The 22,605-nt window shown below is 37.1% G+C and overlaps 1 protein-coding gene across 4 annotated transcripts in view; it reads right to left on the bottom strand.

Moving 5' to 3' along the window:
• P4HA1 (prolyl 4-hydroxylase subunit alpha 1) overlaps positions 1–22,605 on the bottom strand; it is an 85,866-nt gene that overhangs the window by 58,167 nt on the left and 5,094 nt on the right. For all 4 annotated transcript variants that reach the window (XM_082406871.1, XM_082406870.1, XM_082406873.1 and 1 more), the window contains exon 2: positions 122–229. In XM_082406871.1, coding sequence (XP_082262997.1) covers positions 122–197 — 76 coding nt within the window. In that variant the 5' untranslated portion in view covers positions 198–229. The remainder of the gene's footprint in view (positions 1–121; positions 230–22,605) is intronic.

Consider the following 22,605-nt stretch of genomic DNA (forward strand, 5'->3'; position numbering starts at 1 on the left):
GGCAGGGACTGAAGTAATGTTTCAGCCTCTGGGAACACAATGTATTTTTTTTACTGATCTAAAAACACTAAAAAATGGAAATTTTTAAATGCAAAAACAACAAAAAATAATTAAGACTTACCAATTGAAGTAAAAAAGCCTGGATCAGCCAAAGACTGGGGAAGTAGAAACCCTACAACTAAAATACACCAGATCATCTTCAGAGGCTTACTTTTACAGGATCGCACACCTACAAGAGAAATATGGCCATTATTTTAAAAAAGGAGGACTTCCCTGGTGGCGCAGTGGTTAAGAATCCGCCTGCCAATGCAGGGGACATGGGTTCGAGCCCTGGTCCGGGAAGATCCCGCATGCCGCAGAGCAACTAAGCCCATGCACCACAACTACTGAGCCTGTGCTCTAGAGCCCAAGAGCCACAGCTACTGAAGCTCACGCGCCTAGAGCCCGTGATCCACAACAAGAGAAGTCACCTTAGTGAGAAGCCCACGCACTGCAATGAAGAGTAGCCTCCGCTCGCCACAACTACAGAAAGCCAGCACACAGCAACAAAGATCCAACTCAACCAAAAATAAATAAATAAATAAATAAATAAATGTAAAATAAACTAAAATGTTAGAATATGCTTAAAGGGAAAAATGGTTTCAGAGCTTTCTGATTAATCCTCTGAATTCCTAACTTGTTCCATCTTTTCCCTACAATGGCTTTAAATTTTAAAATAAGTTCAATTAAAAGTTGCAGATTTTGGGGTGATGAAAACGTTCTAAAATATACTGTGGTGATCAACTGGTGAAGAACACTGTGAAAGTACTAAAAACTACGCAAGCATGAACATGGGTTAACAGTGTGGTATATGAATTATATCTCAATAAAGCTGTTTTATTTTTTAAAAGTTGTACAGAATTAAAAAAAAAAAATACCAACCAACCCTGTCGATTTAAGCTAGCAATTTTTCTCAAAGGGCCCAATGCTGAGCTTTTTCTCTTATCTACTGTGTTCTATGTAAAAAATCCTTAGCCCAGTACAAAGCTGTGGCATTTTTTTCTAAAACCTGGCAGCAAAGTCCTTCTGTCTTTTTTGCTTTGTCCCCCGTAGTGCTGTCTTTTCTGGAATGGATTCTTCATGGCAGATGCAGATTATCAACTAACCAGCAGAAAGATTTTTACCCTGCTTTCCCAAAGGCCCTGTTAGCACTCTTCTCTTGCTCCTTTCTCCACAACATACATGGACTTTAAGTCCTTCTCCCTTATTACCTTACAGGAAAATAAATTACAACTGCAGTACCATTTGCCCCAATAACAGACACCCATTGGTTATTCTGACTTGTCACCCTATTCCTCTTTTGTACAGGCACCTCTGACTCTTCCCAAGTGACTTCTCCTAAAGCAACAGGTTCAAGTCCACATTGGAAAACTCCCTATTACACACATACACACACAAAACACTTTCCCTTAACTTGAATCAATAAAAATAGATCACCACAGAAACTGACACTGACATCCTGGAAGTACTCCTAAGTCTCCTCCCTCAAGTCTGCAAACTTCCAGTTACTTCCAGAACCACACAGTAGTGAAATACACTGTTCTCTTGGCTATTTTACAGTAACTCTTCGGGAAGGCGTCTAGCGTGCAGCAGATGCAGACACTTCCTCTCCTGGGTTCCTGCCAAAGCACAAGACTTTTTCAAAATCCTGGGCTGTCTGAACAGTCTAGAATTTTCTCACTGTTTAAACAGATTTCTGCCATAATTTCTTCATAAATCAATGTTATTTCCAGCAAATACAAATGCTTTTGCTGTACTAACAGAAGGCTAATCAGAAATGTTGTCTAAACGTTTAACTCTGATGAGAAACTTTACATTTGTCAGATAAGAGCTTATCATTTTTTTCATTGCTAAAATATATTTTGTCCCTAAAGTTTCTGTCATCTTTTATCATCCTTAAACCTCACAATGAATCAAGAACCATTAGTCTACAGAAATTACAAAAAAGCAGCTTGAAAACTGCTTTATTCTAGATGGAATAAAGAGTTATAATCAACAAAAAAAAACAACAAAAGGAAAAGTTATTGGATCTCTGAAAGGAGAGTAGAATTTTTACACTTAAAAATGATAAGACAACCTATCAAAAGCCAGATGGAATTATATACACAAAATAATTTAGGTTTATGTATGTTTTTAAAAAACTAAACTACAAACTAGGAAACTAAAGAAAACAGAGCTCATTTAAGGAACTCCTAAAAATCAGTAAGAAAACTACTAAGATGTTAGTAGATAAGTGGATTAAGAACCCAGAAAGCCACAAAAGAGGAACTATAGTTAACTAAACCGCCAAAAAACAAAAATAAAAACTCACTCATTGGTATTCAATGACACAAAAAATTGAAATAAGATGGCCAGTTTTTGCCTATCAAATGAACAACTAAACAAATTTAACAACTTAATTTAAAATATCTAATGATACTGTTATATGTCAAGAAACTTAAAGTGAACATATTCCTTACTTGTAAATTTAAATGAAAAACAAGATTTAAAAATTAACATCAACTCTCATTCATTGTTGGTGGGATTGCAAAATGGTACAGCCACTTTGGAAGACAGTTTGACAGTTTCTTAAAAAATTAAACATACTCTTACCATATGATCCAGCAATCATGCTCCTTAGTATTTACCCAATGGAGCTGAAAATTTATGTCCCCACAAAAACCTGCACATGTATATTTATAGCAGCTTTATTTATAATAGCCAAAACTTGGAAGCAACCAAGATTTCCTTTAGTAGGTGAATGGATACACTGTGATACATCTAGACAACAGAATATTATTCAATGCTAAAAAGAAATGAGCTATCAAACCATTAAAAAAAAAAACATGGAGGAAACAAATGCGTATTACTAAGTGAAAGAAGTTAATCTGAAAAGGCTACTATATACTGCATGATTCCAACTATATGACACTCTGGAAGAAATAAAACTATGAAGAGAGTAAAAAGATCAGTGGTTGATGGAAGGAGGGCGGATAAACAGACGGAGCATACAGGAATTTTAGGGCAGTGAAAATATTCTACAATATCATAATCATGAATATGTGTCATTATACATTAGTTCAAATTCATAGAATTTACAACACCAAGAGTAAAGGGGTAATGTTAAACTATGGACTTTGGGCAATTATGACATGTCAATGTAGATTCATCAATTTTAACAAATATGCCATTCTGGTGAGGGACTATGCATGTGTTGGGGCAGGGAGTACATGGGACATCTCTGTACCATCCTCACAATTTTGCTGTAAAAAAATGAACTCCTGAAAAAAATAAACATCATACAACCCTGCTGGAATCTGTATTGAATGAGATTGTTTCTACTACACTCTAACAGAAAGTTATAAATAAATACTAATCAAAACAAAGAGGGACTTCCCTGGTGATCCACGGGTTGAGAATCCACCTGCCAATACAGGGGACACGGGGTTCGATCCCTGGGCTGGGAAGATCCCACATGCCACAGAACAACTAAGCCCGTGTGCCACAACTACTGAGCCTGTGCTCTAGAGCCTGCAAGCCACAACTACTGAAGCCCACGCGCTCTAGGGCCCGCTTGTTGCAACTACTGAAGCCCGTGCGCCCAGAGCCCGTGCTCCACAACAAGAGAAGCCACCGCAATGAGAAGCTCACGCACCACAATGAAGAGTAGGCCCCACTCGCCACAACTAGAGAAAGCCCGCATGCAGCAATGAAGACCCAACGCAGCCAAAAAAGAAAAAGAAAAAAATTAACATTAGAGGGCAGACAGCAGAAGCAAGAAGAACTACAATCCTGCAGCCTGTGGAACAAGAACCACATTCACAGAAAGACAGACAAGATGAAAAGGCAGAGGGCTATGTACCAGATGAAGGAACAAGATAAAACCCAAGAAAAACAACTAAATGAAGTGGAGATAGGCAACCTTCCAGAAAAAGAATTCAGAATAATGATAGTGAAGATGATCCAGGACCTCAGAAAAAGAATGGAGGCAAAGATCGAGAAGATGCAAGAAATGTTTAACAACGATCTAGAAGAATTAAAGAATAAAAAACAGAGATGAACAATACAGTAACTGAAATGAAAACTACACTAGAAGGAATCAATAGCAGAATAACTGAGGCAGAAGAACGGATAAGTGACCTGGAAGACAGAATGGTGGAATTCACTGCTGTGGAAAAGATTAAGGAAAAAAGAATGAAAAGAAATGAAGACAGCCTAAGAGACCACTGGGACAACATTAAACGCAACAACATTCGCATTATAAGGGTCCCAGAAGGAGAAGAGAGGAGAAAGGACCAGAGAAAATATTTGAAGAGATTATAGTTGAAAACTTCCCTAACATGGGAAAGGAAAGAGCCACCCAAGTCCAGGAAGCTCAGAGACTCCCATACAGGATAAACCCAAGGAGAAACATACCGAGACATATAGTAATCAAATTGGCAAAAATTAAAGACAAAGAAAAATTATTGAAAGCAGCAAGGGAAAAACGACAAATAACATACAAGGGAACTCCCATAAGGTTAACAGCTGATTTCTCAGCAGAAACTCTACAAGCCAGAAGGGAGTGGCATGATATACTTAAAGTGATGAAAGGGAAGAACCTACAACCAAGATTACTCTACCCAGCAAGGATCTCATTCAGATTCGATGGAGAAATCAAAAGCTTTACAGACAAGAAAAAGCTAAGAGAATTCAGCACCACCAAACCAGCTCTACAACAAATGCTAAAGGAACTTCTCTAAATGGGAATCACAAGAGAAGAAAAGGACCTACAAAAACAAACCCAAAACAATTAGGAAAATGGTAATAGGAACATACATATCGATAATTATCTTAAACGTGAATGGATTAAATGCTCCAACCAAAAGACACAGGCTTTCTGAATAGATACAAAAACAAGACCCATATATATGCTGTCTACAAGAGACCCACTTCAGACCTAGGGACACATTCAGTCTGAAAGTGAGGGGATGGAAAAAGATATTCCATGCAAATGGAAATCAAAAGAAAGCTGGAGTAGCAATATTCATATCAGATAAAATAGACTTTAAAATAAAGAATGTTACAAGAGACAAAGAAGGACACTACATAATGATCAAGGGATCAATCCAAGAAGAAGATATAACAATTATAAATATATATGCACCCAACATAGGAGCACCTCAATACATAAGGCAACTGCTAGCAGCTATAAAAGAGGAAATCGACAGTAACACAATAATTGTGGGGGACTTTAACACCTCACTTACACCAATGGACAGATCATCCAAACAGAAAATTAATAAGGAAATACAAGCTTTAAATGACACAATAGACCAGATAGATTTAATTGATATTTATAGGACATTCCATCCAAAAACAGCAGATTACACTTTCTTCTCAAGTGTGCACGGAACATTCTCCAGGACAGATCACATCTTGAGTCAAAAATCAAGCCTCAGTAAATTTAAGAAAATTGAAGTCATATCAAGCATCTTTTCTGACCACAACACTATGAGATTAGAAATCAATTACAGGGGAAAAAACGTAAAAAACACAAACACATGGAGGCTAAACAATATGTTACTAAATAACCAAGAGATCACTGAAGAAATCAAAGAGGAAATCAAAAAATACCTAGAGACAAATGATAATGAAAACACGACGATCCAAAACCTATGGGATGCAGCAAAAGCAGTTCTAAGAGGGAAGTTTATAGCAATACAAGCCTACCTCAAGAAACAAGAAAAATCTCATATAAACAATCTAACCTTACACCTAAAGGAACTAAAGAAAGAAGAAAAAACAAAACCTAAACTTAGCAGAAGGAAAGAAATCACAAAGATCAGAGCAGAAATAAATGAAATAGAAACAAAGAAAACAATAGCACAGATCAATAAAACTAAAAGCTGGTTCTTTGAGAAGATAAACAAAATTGATAAACCATTAGCCACACTCATCAAGAAAAAGAGGGATAGGTCTCAAATCAATAAAATCAGAAATGAAAAAGGAGAAGTTACAACAGACACCGCAGAAATACAAAGCATCCTAAGAGACTACTACAAGCAACCCTATGCCAATAAAATGGACAACCTGGAAGAAATGGACAAATTCTTAGAAAGGTATAACCTTTCAAGACTGAACTAGGAAGAAATAGAAAATATGAACAGACCAATCACAAGTAATGAAATTGAAACTGTGATTAAAAATCTTCCAACAAACAAAAGTCCAGGACCAGATGGCTTCACAGGTGAATTCTATCAAACATTTAGAGAAGAGCTAACACCCATCCTTTTCAAACTCTTCCAAAAAATTGCAGAGGGAGGAACACTCCCAAACTCATTCTATGAGGCCACCATCACCCTGATACCAAAACCAGACAAAGACACTACAAAAAAAGAAAATTACAGACCAATATCACTGATGAATATAGATGCAAAAATCCTCAACAAAATACTAGCAAACAGAATCCAACAACACGTTAAAAGGATCCTACACCATGATCAAGTGGGATTTATCCCAGGGATGCAAGGATTCTTCAATATACACAAATCAATCAATGCGATACACCATATTAACAAATTGAAGAAGAAAAACCATATGATCATCTCAATAGATGCAGAAAAAGCTTCTGACAAAATTCAACACCCATTTATGATAAAAACTCTCCAGAAAGTGGGCGTAGAGGGAACCTACCTCAACATAATAAAGGCCATATACGACAAACCCACAGCAAATATCATTCTCAATGGTGAAAAACCAAAAGCATTTCTTCTAGGATCAAGAACAAGACAGGGATGTCCACTCTCGCCACTATTATTCAACATAGTTTTGGAAGTCCTAGCCACAACAATCAGAGAAAAAAAAGAAATAAAAGGAATACAAATTGGAAAAGAAGTAAAACTGTCACTGTTTGCAGATGACATGATACTATACATAGAGAATCCTAAAGATGCCACCAGAAAACTACTAGAGCTAATCAATGAATTTGGTAAAGTTGCAGGATACAAAATTAATGCACAGAAATCTCTTGCATTCCTATACACTAATGATGAAAAATCTGAAAGAGAAATTAAGGAAACACTCCCATTTACTGTTGCAACAAAAAGAATAAAATACCTAGGAATAAACCTACCTAGGGAGACAAAAGACCTGTATGCAGAAAACTATAAGACACTGATGAGCCCTAAAGTATGATAAAAAAAAAAAAAAAAGACACTGATGAAAGAAATTAAAGATGATACCAACAGATGGAGAGATATACCATGTTCTTGGATTGGAAGAATCAATACTGTGAAAATAACTATACTACCCAAAACAATCTACAGATTCAATGCAATCCCTATCAAATTACCAATGGCATTTTTTACAGAACTAGAACAAAAAATCCTAAAATTTGTATGGAGACACAAAAGACCCCAAATAGCCAAAGCAGTCTTGAGGGAAAAAAACAGAGCTGGAGGAATCAGACTCCCTGACTTCAAACTATACTACAAACCTACAGTAATCAAGACAATATGGTACTGGCACAAAAACAGAAACATAGATCAATGGAACAGGAGAGAAAGCCCAGAGATAAACCCACAAACCTATGGTCAACTAATCTATGACAAAGGAGGCAAGGATATACAATGGAGAAAAGACAGTCTCTTCAATAAGTGGTGCTGGGAAAAATAGACAGCTACATGTAAAAGAATGAAATTAGAATACTCCCTAACACCATACACAAAAATAAACTCAAAATGGATTAGAGACCTAAATGTAAGACCGTACACCATAAAACTCTTAGAGGAAAACATAGGAAGAACACTCTTTGACATAAACCACAGCAAGATCTTTTTTGATCCACCTCCTAGAGTAATGGAAATAAAAACAAAAATAAACAAATGGGACCTAATGAAACTTAAAAGCTTTTGCAAAGCAAAGGAAACTACAAACAAGACAAAAAGATGACCCTCAGAATTGGAAAAAATATTTGCAATCAAATCAACGGACAAAGGATTAATCTCCAAAATATATAAACAGCTCATGCAGCTCAATATTAAAAAAACAAACAACCCAATCAAAAAATGGGCAGAAGACCTAAATAGACATTTCTCCAAAGAAGACATACAGATGGCTGAGAAGCACATGAAAAGCTGCTCAACATCACTAATTATTAGAGAAATGCAAATCAAAACTACAATGAGGTATCACCTCACACCAGTTAAAATGGCCATCATCAGGAAATCTACAAACCACAAATGCTGGAGAGGGTGTGGAGAAAAGGGAACCCTCTTGCATTGTTGGTGGGAATGTAAATTGATACAGCCACTATGGAGAACAGTATGGAGGTTCCTTAAAAACCTAAAAATAGGGCTTCCCTGGTGGCGCAGTGGTTGAGAATCTGCCTGCCAATGCAGGGGACACGGGTTCGAGCCCTGGTCTGGGAAGATCCCACATGCCACAGAGCAGCTGGGCCTGTGAGCCACAACTACTGAGCCTGCGCGTCTGGAGCCTGTGCTCCGCAACAAGAGAGGCCGCGATGGTGAGAGGCCCGCGCAGCGCGATGAAGAGTGGTCCCCACTTGCCACAATTAGAGAAAGCCCTCGCAGAGAAACGAAGACCCAACACAGTCATAAATAAATAAATAAATAAATAAAAGAACGTGAATTTCTTTAAAAAAAAAGAAAAAAGAAAAAAAAGAAACCCTGCGAGAGGGTTTCTAAAAGCCCTTTATAAAAAAAAAAAAAAACTAAAAATAGAATTACCATATGACCCAGCAATCCCACTACTGGGCATATACCCTGAGAAAAGCATAATTCAAAGAGACACATGCACCTCAGTGTTCACTGCAGCACTATTTACAATAGCCAGGTCATGGAAGCAACCTAAATGCCCATAGACAGACAAATGGATAAAGAAGATGTGGTACATATATACAATGGAATATTACTCAGCCATAAAAAGGAACGAAATTGGGTCATTTGTAGAGACGTGGATGAATCTAGAGACTGTCATACAGAGTGAAGTGAGTCAGAAAGAGAAAAACAAATATCGCGTATTAATGCATATATGTGGAACCTAGAAAAATGGTACAGATGAACCGGTTTGCAGGGCAGAAACTGAGACACAGATGTAGAGAACAAATGTATGGACACCAAGGGGGGAAAGTGGCAGGGGTGGTGGTGGTGGTGTGATGAATTGGGAGATTGGGATTGACATGTATACACTGATGTGTATAAAATGGATGACTAATAAGAACCTGCTGTATAAAAAAATAAAATAAAATTCAAAAAAAAATTAACATTATAATGTGATCATAACTATGCAAGAAAATATGCAGAGGAAATTCACCAAAATGTAGTTGTCTCTGGAGAGGAGAACATTAGGTGATTTTTTCTTATTTCTCTGCATTTTCCAGATATCATAGGGTATATTTACTTTTATACTCAATGTTTATTTTTTTTCTCATCATGTAATAGGTTTTTATTTTTTTTAATTGAAGTATAGTTGATTTACAATGTTGTGCCAATCTCTGCTGTACGGCAAAGTGACTCACTTGTATGTAGACTCTCTTTTTTTAATATTCTTTTCCATTATGGTTTATTACAGAATATTGAATATAGTTCCCTATGCTATACAGTAGGACTTTGTTGTTTATCCATCCTATATTTAATAGTTTACGTCTGCTAATCCGAAACTCCCAGTCCTTCCCTCCCCCAGCCCCCTACCCCTTGGCAACCACAAGCCTGCTCTCTATGTCTGTGTTCTGTTTTGTAGATAGGCTCATTTGTGTCATATTTTAGATTCCACATATAAGTGACATCATATGGTATTTGTCTTTCTCTTTTTGACTTCACTTCACTTAGTATGATAACCCCTAGTTGCATCCATGTTGCTGCAATGGCATTATTTCGTTGTTTTTTTTCTTTCTTTAAGCAGAAATTCCTCCCTTCCTCTCTCCCTCCCTTCCTTTCTTTTTGGCTGCACTGGGTCTTTGTTGCTGTGTGCGGGCTTTCTCTAGTTGCAGCGAGCGGGGGCTATTCTTTGTCACAGTGCATGGGCTTCTCATTGCAGTGGCTTCTGTTGTTGCAGAGCACAGGCTCTAGGCATGTGGGCTCAGTAGTTGTGGTTCGTGGGCTCTAGAGCGCAGGCTCAGTAGTTGTGGCGCACGGGCTTAGTTGCTCCACAGCATGTGGGATCTTCCCGGACCAGGGCTCTAACCTGTGTCCCCTGAATTGGCAGGCAGATTCTTAACCACTGAGCCACCAGGGAAATCCTATTTCTTTATTTTTTTATGGCTGAGTAGTATTCCATTGTATATATGTACCAATCTTCTTTATCCATTCATCTGTTGATGGACATTTAGGTTGTTTCCGTGTCTTAGCTATTGTGAACAGTGCTGCTATGAACACAGGGGTGCATTATCTTTTTTAATTATAGTTTTGTCCAGGTATATGCCCAGGAGTGGGACTGCTGGATCATATGCTAATTCTACAATATTTTTAGTTTTCTGAGGAACCTCCACACTGTTCTCCATAGTGGCTGCACCAACTTACATTCCCACCAACAGTGTAGGAGGGTTCCCTTTTCTCCACATCCTCTCCAGCATCTGTTATTTGTAGACTTTTTTTTTTAATTTGTTTTTTATTTATTTTTGGCTGCGTTGGGTCTTCGTTGCTGCATGCAGGCTTTTTCTAGTTGTGGCGAGTGGAGGCTACTCTTTGTTGTGGTGCGCGGGCTTCTCACTGCGGTGGCTTCTCTTGTTGCAGAGCACAGGCTCTAGGTACGTGGACTTCAGTAGTTGTGGCACGTGGGCTCAGTAGTTGTGGCTCACGGGCTTTAGAGAGCAGGCTCAGTAGTTGTGGTGCATGGGCTTAGTTGCTCCGCGACATGTGGGATCTTCCCAGATCAGGGCTCGAACCCGTGTCCCCTGCATTGGCAGGCAGATTCTTAACCACTGCGCCACCAGGGAAGCCCTGTAGACTTTTTAATGATGGCCATTCTGACCGGTGTGAGGTGGTACCTCATTGTAGTTTTGATTTGCATTTCTCTAATTATATTTACTTTTATAATGACAAAAATTAACTCTATTCAAAATAATAAACCTAAAACATCAACTTCCATATTATGGCACTGTAAGCCTTTAATGAAATGCTTAACTACACTCTAACACAATAAAGTGGCTAACACGTTTGAGCATGTCCCATTTTCTAACTCTATAAACCTCTAGATTTCTCTGCTTCAAAGACTGTTAAGCTTATTTGAAAGCAACCCAGGTATCAAGTAGTGAACTATTGTACATTGTCAGAGTAGCATACTTTTCTATTCTCCTTCCTCCCAGAAACAGACAAATGACCCAGGCTAAGGCAGTCATTGACTCTCATTCCCACGAACATAACAGTTGAGGAGTGGGCTTGTGAAATGGTAAAAAGCAGCTCTTTCTGAATTGCTAAGTTCAGAGGATGTGAATCTGGAGCTGCCTGTGACCATCTTTCCCACTTGACAAGGATAGATAGGAACCTAATCTATAAACAGGACAAAGTTATGCAGAGACGAACAGCTTTACAAGCTCCACAGTCCTGATTCTTACAATTACTGCTTTGAATCTGTGAGCTATCCCAATAATCTTCCAACTCAGCTAAGGGAGCCTGTAAATTCTCTTTTTCTTAAACTAGTTCATGTTGGATTTCTGTCACTTGCAATAGAAAGTTCAGACCCTCACAGCATTACTCCAAATTACCATGCCAACGTAAGCTAGTTAATAAAAATGAAGGTAGCCTATACAGCAGTGGTTCTAAACTTTAGCTGTATCAGATCACCTAAAGGTTGAGGTACCTAGATCATTTATGCAAGTTCTCAGGTGATGCTGCTGCTGCTACTGCTCTGGGGATCACACTTTGAGAACCACAGGATACAACCACCCCTTGAAATCACACAACAGGTGCTCTCTGCCTTTAAAATACATTTTACTTTAACTTATTTTTTGGAACATGTCATTGAATTTCTAATTAATCTAGGGAATGCTTTCTCTAATCTGTTTTAATACTATGTCTAATCCACATTCTTTCAGAAACCTTAAGTGACATGTTAATAGGCAAGCATATCTTTATCAATCACAGGTTTTTAAAACATAATGGTTTCTTTACTTATGATGTCTCACTTCCACTTATTACCACCTTCATTCAGTTACCAGCTTGCAAAGCAAATCATTATATGCAACTAAGAGTAAAGCATCCCAAAAGACATTAGGGTTTTATTAAAAATAGTAAGATAGGGCTTCCCTGGTGGCGCAGTGGTTGAGAATCTGCCTGCCAATGCAGGGGACACGGGTTTGAGCCCTGGTCTGGGAGGATCCCACATGCCACGGAGCAACTAGGCCCGTGAGCCACAACTACTGAGCCTGCGCGTCTGGAGCCTGTGCTCCGCAACAAGAGGGGCTGCGACAGTGAGAGGCCCGCGCACCGCGATGAAGAGTGGCCCCCGCTTGCCGCAACTAGAGAAAGCCCTCACACAGAAACGAAGACCCAACACGGCCAAAAATAAATAAATAAATAAATAAATAAAATAAAATAAAATAAAAATAGTAAGATATACTGTGCAGTAGAAGCTAACACAACACTGTAAAGCAACTATACTCCAATAAAAATTAATTAAAAAAAAGTAAGACACCTTCTTTCTAAACCCTCAAACAAGCTTGAAATAGAATTTAAATGGGTTAAAGAGGATGCAATCTCCTTTAAAAGAAAGGTAAATCTCAGATCCCTGAGAGGACCTGATGAAAGAAAGGGAGGGAGGGGAGGAAAGGGGAAAGAAAACAAAGCCAAAGAAGAGTCAAAGATACAAAGACAAATTTATACTGATATAAAATTTAGTGCTAAAACAGTACAGATAAATTACTGATAATATTTTGGTTCTTGGCTAGATGGTAGGTTCGTGAGTGTTTTTTATCTAATTTTTATAACACACATGTATATTACATGTAATGTTTGACATACATGAATATAATATTTTTAAAACTATAAAGAAACAACAACAACAACAACAACCTGGGAAACATATTCTCAGGTAGACCTGGACAAAAATAAATTGCAAAGTGTACTATTTATCTGAAACTTTCCTACAGTCCTTCTCTTCCAGGAAAGTCCAGTCCCACATACTCACAGATCAATCAAACCTGGGAACAGATTTTAAAACAGTTCTGCTACATTCTAAATGTTTACGACTTTGAGTTATCAGGATTCACTGAATTGTATGTTCAAGTTATTCAATGTATTACTAGAACAGGGCATCTGGCAAATAATTCTATTAGCCTTTTGGTCTAACATTTTCCTTCCAAGAAAAAAGTTGCAACATTTAAAAGTTTGTCTTTCCCACACAAATCACTCAAAAATTAATAAGGCGGACTAAAAAATGCTTGTTATTCTAATCTAAACTTTCTCTGACACAAAAAATTTTCCACAGGGCTCTTTCTAACAGTCAGTCTCTCCACACCTTCCACAACTGTTCCAAACCTTCTTTTAGAGGGCTCCAGCTTTAAGTTTATTTTTCCTCATACAAATTCCATATTCAACTGTTGGTTTTCCTGACATCTGTGTTAGACTTTAATCTTTCTGACAGTTTTTGGTCAACACAAAAGACCAACACACATTCAGGCTTCTAATTCAGGCCACTGCAATGTAGTATATACATCAAGACAGCATGTCTCTACCATATAAGCAGGATGGATTTTCCAAGACAACTAAGAGTGATTACTAATAGAACTAGTTATGTTTCTGTTCTTCCCTATTATCCCTCTGTAAATTGCCATTTGTTTTAACTCTATGAATTCTAGTCATACATCTGCTCCTAAAGAGAGTGAGATGCATCTCTAGTACACACTTAAAATACGATGGATGAGTGCTTTAATGGTATGAGCAACCTTTTGATCAAAAACTCAGAAATCAGGGCTTCCCTGGTGGCGCAGTGGTTGAGAATCCGCCTGCCAATGCAGGGGACACGGGTTCGATCCCTGGTCCGGGAAGATCCCGCAGGTCACAGAGCAACTAAGCCCATGCTCCGCAACTACTGAGCCTGTGCTCTAGAGCCCACAAGCTACAACTACTGAGCCTGTGTGCTGCAACTACTGAAGCCCATGCGCCTAGAGCCCATGCTCCACAACAAGAGAAGCCACCACAGTAAGAAGCTGTGCACCGCAACGAAGAGTAGCCCCCACTCGCCGCAACTAGAGAAAGCCAGCGTGCAGCAATGAAGACCCAACACAGCCAAAAATAAATAAATTTTTTTAATAGAGTTGTTATTAAAAAAAACAAAAAAACAAACAAAAAACTCAGAAATTATACTAGCCTCTTTGCCACAACTTTCTGTAACTGAGCAGTGAACCCAGTCTTTGGCATCATTCCAATGGAAAAACAGTTCAGGATTTAGTTGAAAAGAACCTCTAAATCAAGATATTGCCCTTAACTGAAAGTGCTACATAGGCTTTCTTTTGGAGGTTCTTCCAAAGTTCAAAGTCTTCCCTGTCAGAAGTAATCTGAAGATAAGATCATTTCAAAAACACATACCCGTTTCTCCCTATACGGCACCTCAACCACCCCTACTCTTTCTTCTGGAAACTGCCCCCTTCTACCTTTTTTTACTCCCCCAGTCTATCTTTAATTCATCCCCATAGTTTTACCAGTCATGGTATATAGCATGATACTTCTCCCTGCCTAAGTAGCCATTCAAAGTTCTTTGCTGGAAAATTTGAAAATGAAACTGAGAAAGAAGTGGCAGGCACTCTTTGAATGCCTCAACTATTTTATAAATAAAGCTCAGGAGAAGTTAGGGACCAAGTGAATGAAGCTTATCTGGAAAGGTTTTAAAATGAAGCAAATAACGCAGAGAAGACAGACAAGAGACAGAAAAAAATATTCTCATGTTCCAATTATTCTTGAAGTTTAATCACACTCCTGACCTCTGTTGTTAAGACAACTCCCTATCCCCACAACACTTAAATAAATTCCATTATGGACTAGTATGAGTTGGATTTCTGTTTAAGCCAGAGTCCTAATTAATACAGTTTCTCTCATCAACCCTGTAGTTAATATTTTTAGAGGCAAACTAAATAATAAGGTAAATAATTCTCATATATTTACCCCTCTCTATTCCCTAGCACTAGAAAGCGATATTTTTCAATGATCTTTTAAATGTTTTTCTTAATTTTGGAGATCCAATACATGCTACTTCTATATCTGAGATACAAAGTTTAAGAATAAATATGATTTTAATCCATTAAAAAAAAAGATTTAAATTGGATTCACAATTGAAGTTAAACTCAATGTTTAAAGTTTCTGTTTCAACTAGGAAAGTCAAGTTTCCCTAAACCAGAAACATTTTAAAAATAAATGTAGGCTGAGGGGAAGATTTGAGAAAGAAATGAATCTTATTTATAATTAAAGCGGTGCCATTCTTCACTGACTTTTAAACTGTGTATTTTAAACTGTACAGTATACCTCTCAACTATTTCAAACACTTTAGTTAGTAATGCATACATTTCCCAATACAGGATAAAAGTTCAGGATTCTTGTTCCCAGGGTAGAAAAACAATTTACCATAAGTGATACTAAGAGTCCTGCAATTTAGTAAAATTCATCAATAATGTCCACTTTTATTTGGTGGTCCCTTTAACTAGAAGCAGAATAAGCAAAAAGGTAAGGTATCAAATATGAGGCTAAACTTGACTGCCAGCCAGTAATAAAAGATCAGCAGGGACTTCCCTGGTGGTCCAGTGGTTAAGACTCTGTGCTTCCACTGCAGGGGGCACGGGTTTGATCCCTGGTCAGGGAACTAGGATCCCGCATGCTGCGCGGCGCGGCCAAAAAAACAGCAGTACTTCAGATGAAAGTGCCTTGGAGGATGCCTGACACATCGAAGACACTTAAGACATGTTACTTTTGAATGTGGGGCAAGAGCTCAAGAATAGCTGGATATGTTGCCAAGAGTGTCTCAAGGGACGTGGAAAAAGAAAAGACTTGGAGAGTTGTGGGAAGCCCAGGCAACCTCAACCCTGGGCTAAGGCAGTGAGAAGGACCAAGCAGCCCAATCTACTAGCAAACAAATGCACAGTCTTTGTAATTTAGGAATTTGAGTGGGAGAAGAAAGTGGACAGAGGCAGTGGAAGGGAAGAAGGAAAAGAAGTAAACATTAAATTATACATGCTTTCCTTGTTGCTTATAAATGCTGGTATTTCCAAATATTAACAAAGTCTATACATTTCTCATTTGAATAATTTACAGTATTTTCTCTTGGTTGTATAAACTGGTTATATTAATGAAACTATGTATTTCATAACATGAATATCAATAAATATTGGTTAGAATATTTAAAAAACAGCAGTAATATAAAAAGCAGCTATTCTTTAGAGACTTAAACTGTTTTTTTTTTTTAATTTATTTATTATTTTTGGCTGCACTGGGTCTTCGTTGTTGCACGCAGGTTTTCTCTAGTCGCGGCACGTGAGGGCTACTCTTCGTTGCAGTGTGCAGGCTTCTCATTGTGGTGGCTCTGTGGTTGCAGAGCACGGGCTCTAGGCGCACAGGCTTCTGTAGTTGTGGCTTGCGGGCTCTAGAGCACAGGCTCAGTAGTTGTGGCGCATGGGCTTAGTTGCTCCGCAGCACGTGGGATCTTCCCGGACCAGGGCTCGAACTGGTGTCCCCTGCATTGGCAGCGGATTCTTAACCACTGTGCCACCACGGATAGAGACCTAAACTCTTAAAACTAGGTTTGTTTTCTAATTTGGAGAGTGCTAAACATAAATATGGGAAAGTTTAAAGCCTAATTTAGAATATACTTGGATATATATGTAAAAAGCTTAAAACTTTATATAGTAATTAAAAGAACTCAAAAAATGTTAACTATCTGAGAGTTGGGATCACAGTCAATTCTATTCACTCAACTTCTGCATTTTAATAAACATTTTTAATAGAAAATTTGTATTTCTATAAATAAATAAGCGAGCTAAAAAACGAAGTCAAAGTAGCACTGAAGTGAAGAGACAAATTCAAATCATAGACAGAGATAGCAAAATCCAAATGATCAACCACACCTCTACTAGTTGGCATAATACCACCATCAATCCCTTTTGCTCCTAAAACAAATTGCATCTATTTTTGATTTTCAGAGGAAGTCCTGAAAAGGCAACTGTAGTGTCTTCGCCACCACCCTTAGGATACAAGTGGAAAATAAAATCTCGTACAATATACATTTTAGATTTTTTAAGCTTAAGTAAGGAATATGTGGTGAAGCAAACTATTCCAAAAGCATAGCTTTCAATGAAACTTCATTAAAGACTGAATTTTTAAAGCAAGCTATACTACTTGAAAAATTATCATTTAGAAAGAAAGAGCATTCCGTTTAGAAAAGGACCTTTTCACACAAACAAGAACCAATCACAGGAAGCAACAGAAAAATTATCTCATTTGCAACAGCAACAAATATGTTAATTACCTGGGAATAAACTAAGAAAACTTTAAATTGACCCTAAAATTAACTCAAAATGTAGCAAAGATTATTATGAAATTTAAAACTATAAACCTCTTAGGAAAAAAAGAGGTGTAAATCTTCATAACCTTGATTAGGCAATTATACATACACCTAGACAACAATTTCTTAGATATAACACCTAAAGCACAAGAAGCCAAGGAAAAAATTAAATTGGACTTCATCAAAATTTAAAACTTTCATTCTTCAGGAAAGTGAAAAGACAACCTACAGAATGGGAAAAAAATTATAAATCATATCTCTAACAAAAGTTTAATACCCAGAATATATACAGAACTCTTAGAACCCAACAGTAAAAATAATTAAAAATGCTCCACTTTTTAAATGGGAAAAGGATTTGAAGAGACATTTCTCCAAAGAAGATACAAATGGCCAATAAGTACATGAAAAAACACTCAACATCATTAATCATTATGGAAATGCAAATCAAATACCACAATGAGATATCACTTCACAGCCCCTAGGACAGCTGTAGTAAAAAAGAAAATAAGTGTTGACAAGGATGTGAAGAAACTGGAACTCTCATACACTGCTGATGGGAATGTAAAATGGTGTAGCTACTTTGGAAAACAGTTTTTCAGTTCCTAAAAACATAGAGTTACCATATGACCCAACAATTCCACTCCTAAGTCTATACCCAAAACAAATGAAAGCACATATCCACAGAAATATATGTATATGAATGTTCATAGCAGCATTATTAATAATAGCCAAAAAGGTGGAAGCAACCCAAATGTCCATCAAATGATGAATAAATAAAATATGATATATTCATACAATGGAATGTTATTTGGTCATAAAAAGAAATGAAGTACTGATACATGGTATAACGCAAATGAACCTCGAAAACATTATGTTAAGTGAAAAAAATCTACAGACATAAAAAGTACATTAGTGGTTGCCTAGGGCTGGGGGAGGGGGAGGAGAGTGATTGCTAATGGATCTGATGTTTCTTTTTGGAGTGATAAAAAAAGTACTAAAATTGATTGTTATGATGGTTACACCAACTCTGTGCATGTATTAAAAGCACTTTAAGAGGTAAATTGTATGGTATGTGAACTGTATCTCAATAAAGCTATTTAAAAAACAGCTTAAAAAACTCCTGGTAAATCCAGGAGTAGGGATACTGGGTTGTATGGTAAGCATATGTTTACCTTTATAAAGAACTGCCAAATGTTAAAGTCACTATACCATTTGCACTGCCATCAGCAACGGATGAAAGCTCCAACTGCTCCACATTCTTTTTTTTTTTTTTTTTTTAATTTTTAAATTTATTTATTTATTTTTGGCTGTGTTGGGTCTTCGTTTCTGTGCGAGGGCTTTCTCCAGTTTCGGAGAGTGGGGGCCACTCTTCATCGCGGTGCGCGGGCCTCTCACTGTCTCGGCCTCTCCCGTTGCGGAGCACAGGCTCCAGATGTGCAGGCTCAGTAGTTGTGGCTCACGGGCTTAGTTGCTCCGTGGCATGTGGGAACTTCCCAGACCAGGGCTCGAACCCGTGTCCCCTGCATTGGCAGGCAGATTCTTAACCACTGCGGCACCAGGGAAGCCCGCTCCACATTCTTATCAGCATTTGGTATTGTTATTTTTCCTTTTTTCTTTCATTCTTCTTAATGTCTCAATTAATTTTCTCACTTAAGTGTATACTGGTATCTCAGTGTGGGTTTAATTTGCAATTCTGCAATTACTAATGATGTTTAATATCTTCTGGTATATTTATTTGCTGTCCATAGGTCTTTTCGGTAAAGTTTCTACTTAAATCTTCTGTCAAATTTTTATTAGGTTGTTCACTTACTACTGAATTTTGTGAGTTCTTTATATATTCTGGATACAAGTCTTTTGTCAGATATGTGTTAGGGGAATATTAACTCCCAGTCTGTGACTTGTCTTTTCATTCTCATAACACTGTTTCAAACAGCAGAAGTTCTTAATTTTGATGAAGTTGAATTTATCAATTTATTCATTTATGGATCACGCTTTTGGTGTCTAAATTTTTGGTGATTAAAAAAAAAAATCTTTGCCTGATCCAAGGTCTCAAAAAGATTTTGTCTTATATTTTCTTCAAGTTATTTTCTAGCTTTAGGTCATATCTCGAGGTCTACGAACGACTTTGAACTAGTTTTTGCACAGACAGTGAGGAATTTTTGCACTGAGGCTATAATAAAGAAAAGTATTCTATTTTGACGTTTGAGTGCTCATTGCCTTAAAGCCCCACTTCCCTCTCCCTTTTGCCCCACATCTGGATAAGTCAGTAAGAAAGCCCAGCCATTGCCTCCTTGGGCGTCAGTGGGAAGCTAAAACCATGTAAATCCCACACATGGGAACTATCACACTCCTTCTGGCCACAATAAAAATTAAACCCAACCGCCCTTCTTCACTTTTGCTTCATTCTGGACTAAACCTAAGACTTCTCCGTGAGGAATCCTTTTTCAGTTGACTGTGTGAGTAAACTTTATTTCATATCCATTGGTGCCTTTATGTCATCTGTCCCAAGATTTATATAAATTTCTGGGCAAGGGGCTGCCCAGTGTCCAACAGAGGATATCAGACGCCCAAATAAGACAGTTTTTGCATATGAACGTCTAACTATTCCAGATTATCCTTTCTCTATTGAATTGCCTTAATACCCTTGTCAAAAACGAACTGACCATTTTGTGTGTCTGAATTCTCTGTTTTGTTCCAATGATCTATCTTTTCTCTATCTTTACCCTTGAGTACCGCAGCAACGTAAGTTGAAATCAGGAGTTTCCCAACTTTTTTGTTCTTTTTCAACATTATTTTACCTTTTTCTAGTTCCTTTGTTTTTCCATATCAATTTTAGAATCAGCTTATTACTTTCTGTAAGAAACCCTGCTGGGATTTGGACTGGAATTGCATTGAATCTATAGATCAGCTTGGACGAATGGTTGTCTTAACAATATTGTCTTCCAATCCATGAATATGGCATATCTCTCCATTTATTTAGGTCTTTGGTTTCTTCCACCAGTGTCTTATAATTTTCATTATACAAATCTTGCACATGTCTTGTAAAGCTAATACTAAATATTTCATAGGTTTCGGTGCTATTAAGATGGTACTTTTAAATTTTAATTTCCAATTGTTCATTGTTATTATATAGAAATACAACTGATTGTTATGTATTGACATTCTGTCCTTCAACCTTGCAGAATTCACTTATTAGGGCTGGAGCTTTCTGAACAATCTTTCCGATTTTCTGCATAGACATTCTGTCCATGATTAGAGACAGTTCCTGCTCTTTGAAACACACTGTTAAAACAATGAATACAAGCCACAATCTGGGAAGAAATATTTCCCTATAACATATGTTACTATTCCACTACTAGATATTTACGCAAGAGAAAAGAAAGTATATATTCCTCCAAAGACTTATCTGCGAATTGCGAATGCTCATTGCAACTCTGTTTATAATAATTAAAAGCTGGAAACAACCCAAATGTCCATCAATTCGTACACGGAAAAAAAAAAGTTTTGTGGTATATCCATACAATATAATACTACTCAACAATAAAAAGGAACGAACACATAACAACGTGGATGAATTTCAAAATAATTATGCTGAGTTTAAGAAGCTGGACACCCTCCTCCCCACTGCACAAAGTACATACTATATGAGTCCATTTACAGAAAACTCTCAAAAATACAAACAAATCTTAAGTGTCAGAAAAAGATCAATGGTTACCTGGGGATGAGGAAAGGGCAGGAAGGAGCAGGAGGGAGGGATTACAAAGAGTCATGAGGAAACTCTTGAAGGTGTTGAAAATGTTCCTTATCTTGACAGTGTTGACAATCTCATGGGTATATACTTTTGTCAAAACATACCAATTGCACACTGTAAATGTGTGCAGTTTACTGTATATCCATTATACCTCGATAAAGTTGTTACAGTATACCAATTACTTTATTAGTAATCACCCTTATTATGTCATACGTTAGTGTTTTTATTTACCTATAAAACGTTATCACTTGGTAGCTATGATTACTGTTCACAAATATCATTATTTAAGATTTTTTTATTCAAACAGTAAATTGAGATCTATTCTCAAAATACCTTTGAGGTTTAAAGACTGGTAAATTTGAGAGTATGCAAATTTGAGAATGTCTTCAAGCAACTTTTGAATATGAATAAACTCTTGTCTGGGTTTAAAAAAAGGGGGGAGGTTGTTGGAACAAGAGGGCAAGAACAAAGGCCATATGTATACAGCAAGTAATGCTTTGAGGACCTAAATTCAACAACTAGGTTTAAGAAGCATTAAAATGATCATTTATTGATCATTGTTTGAAAGAATCAGACCTGAAAATCCAGTTAATATAAGATTAGAGTGTAAGAGAAGTCTTGAGCCTACTTAAAACCAGTTAATCAATATTTACTAAACACTCTCAAATAAAACAAGCATATAAATCTATGTAGCTGTCCTCTATTCTGTATGTTAATTCAAACATGTTGTTATCATGATTCTTCCAGCACAATGTTCAGAACATAGTAACAGATGCTAATACTTAATGATCACAATATTGAATCAAGGAAAACACCTTTTTCTCTCAGTCTCTAAAACTAAACATTCTTTGTACACAAATTTCCCTTTGTAACAGAAATTCTTAAAATTTTTCAGAAAACAGTTCATGGTTGAAAAGCTTGAGAAATTATAAGGGCAATAGTGCGAGGTACTGAGGTGAAAAACCTTAAAAAATATAGATTCAGAAAAACAGAAAATAGATTAAAATAGACATCTGAAAATTAGTGATTAATACTTTACAAGTTTCTATTTCTATTACTTACTCCCCAGAAACTTTACAAAAGCATCTTCTCCCAAAATTTTTACAACATGCTTATAGAATCCATTTCTTCACTGCTATAGACATAACAGAAGATTCTTCCATTTGATGCTTCATCTCAATGTTCACTGTTGACTACTAATTTTGACTACTAATTCTTGGGCAAATTACTTGACTTGGAATCTCAGTTTCTTTATTTGTAAAATGGGGATGATATAAAACCACCTCACAGAATTATTTTAAAGATTAAATTATATAATATTATGAAACAACACTTTATAAATTGTAAAGTGC

Source organism: Balaenoptera borealis (genome assembly GCF_965194805.1).
Source record: "Balaenoptera borealis genome assembly, chromosome: 10".
NCBI classification, from domain to species: Eukaryota; Metazoa; Chordata; class Mammalia; order Artiodactyla; family Balaenopteridae; genus Balaenoptera; species Balaenoptera borealis.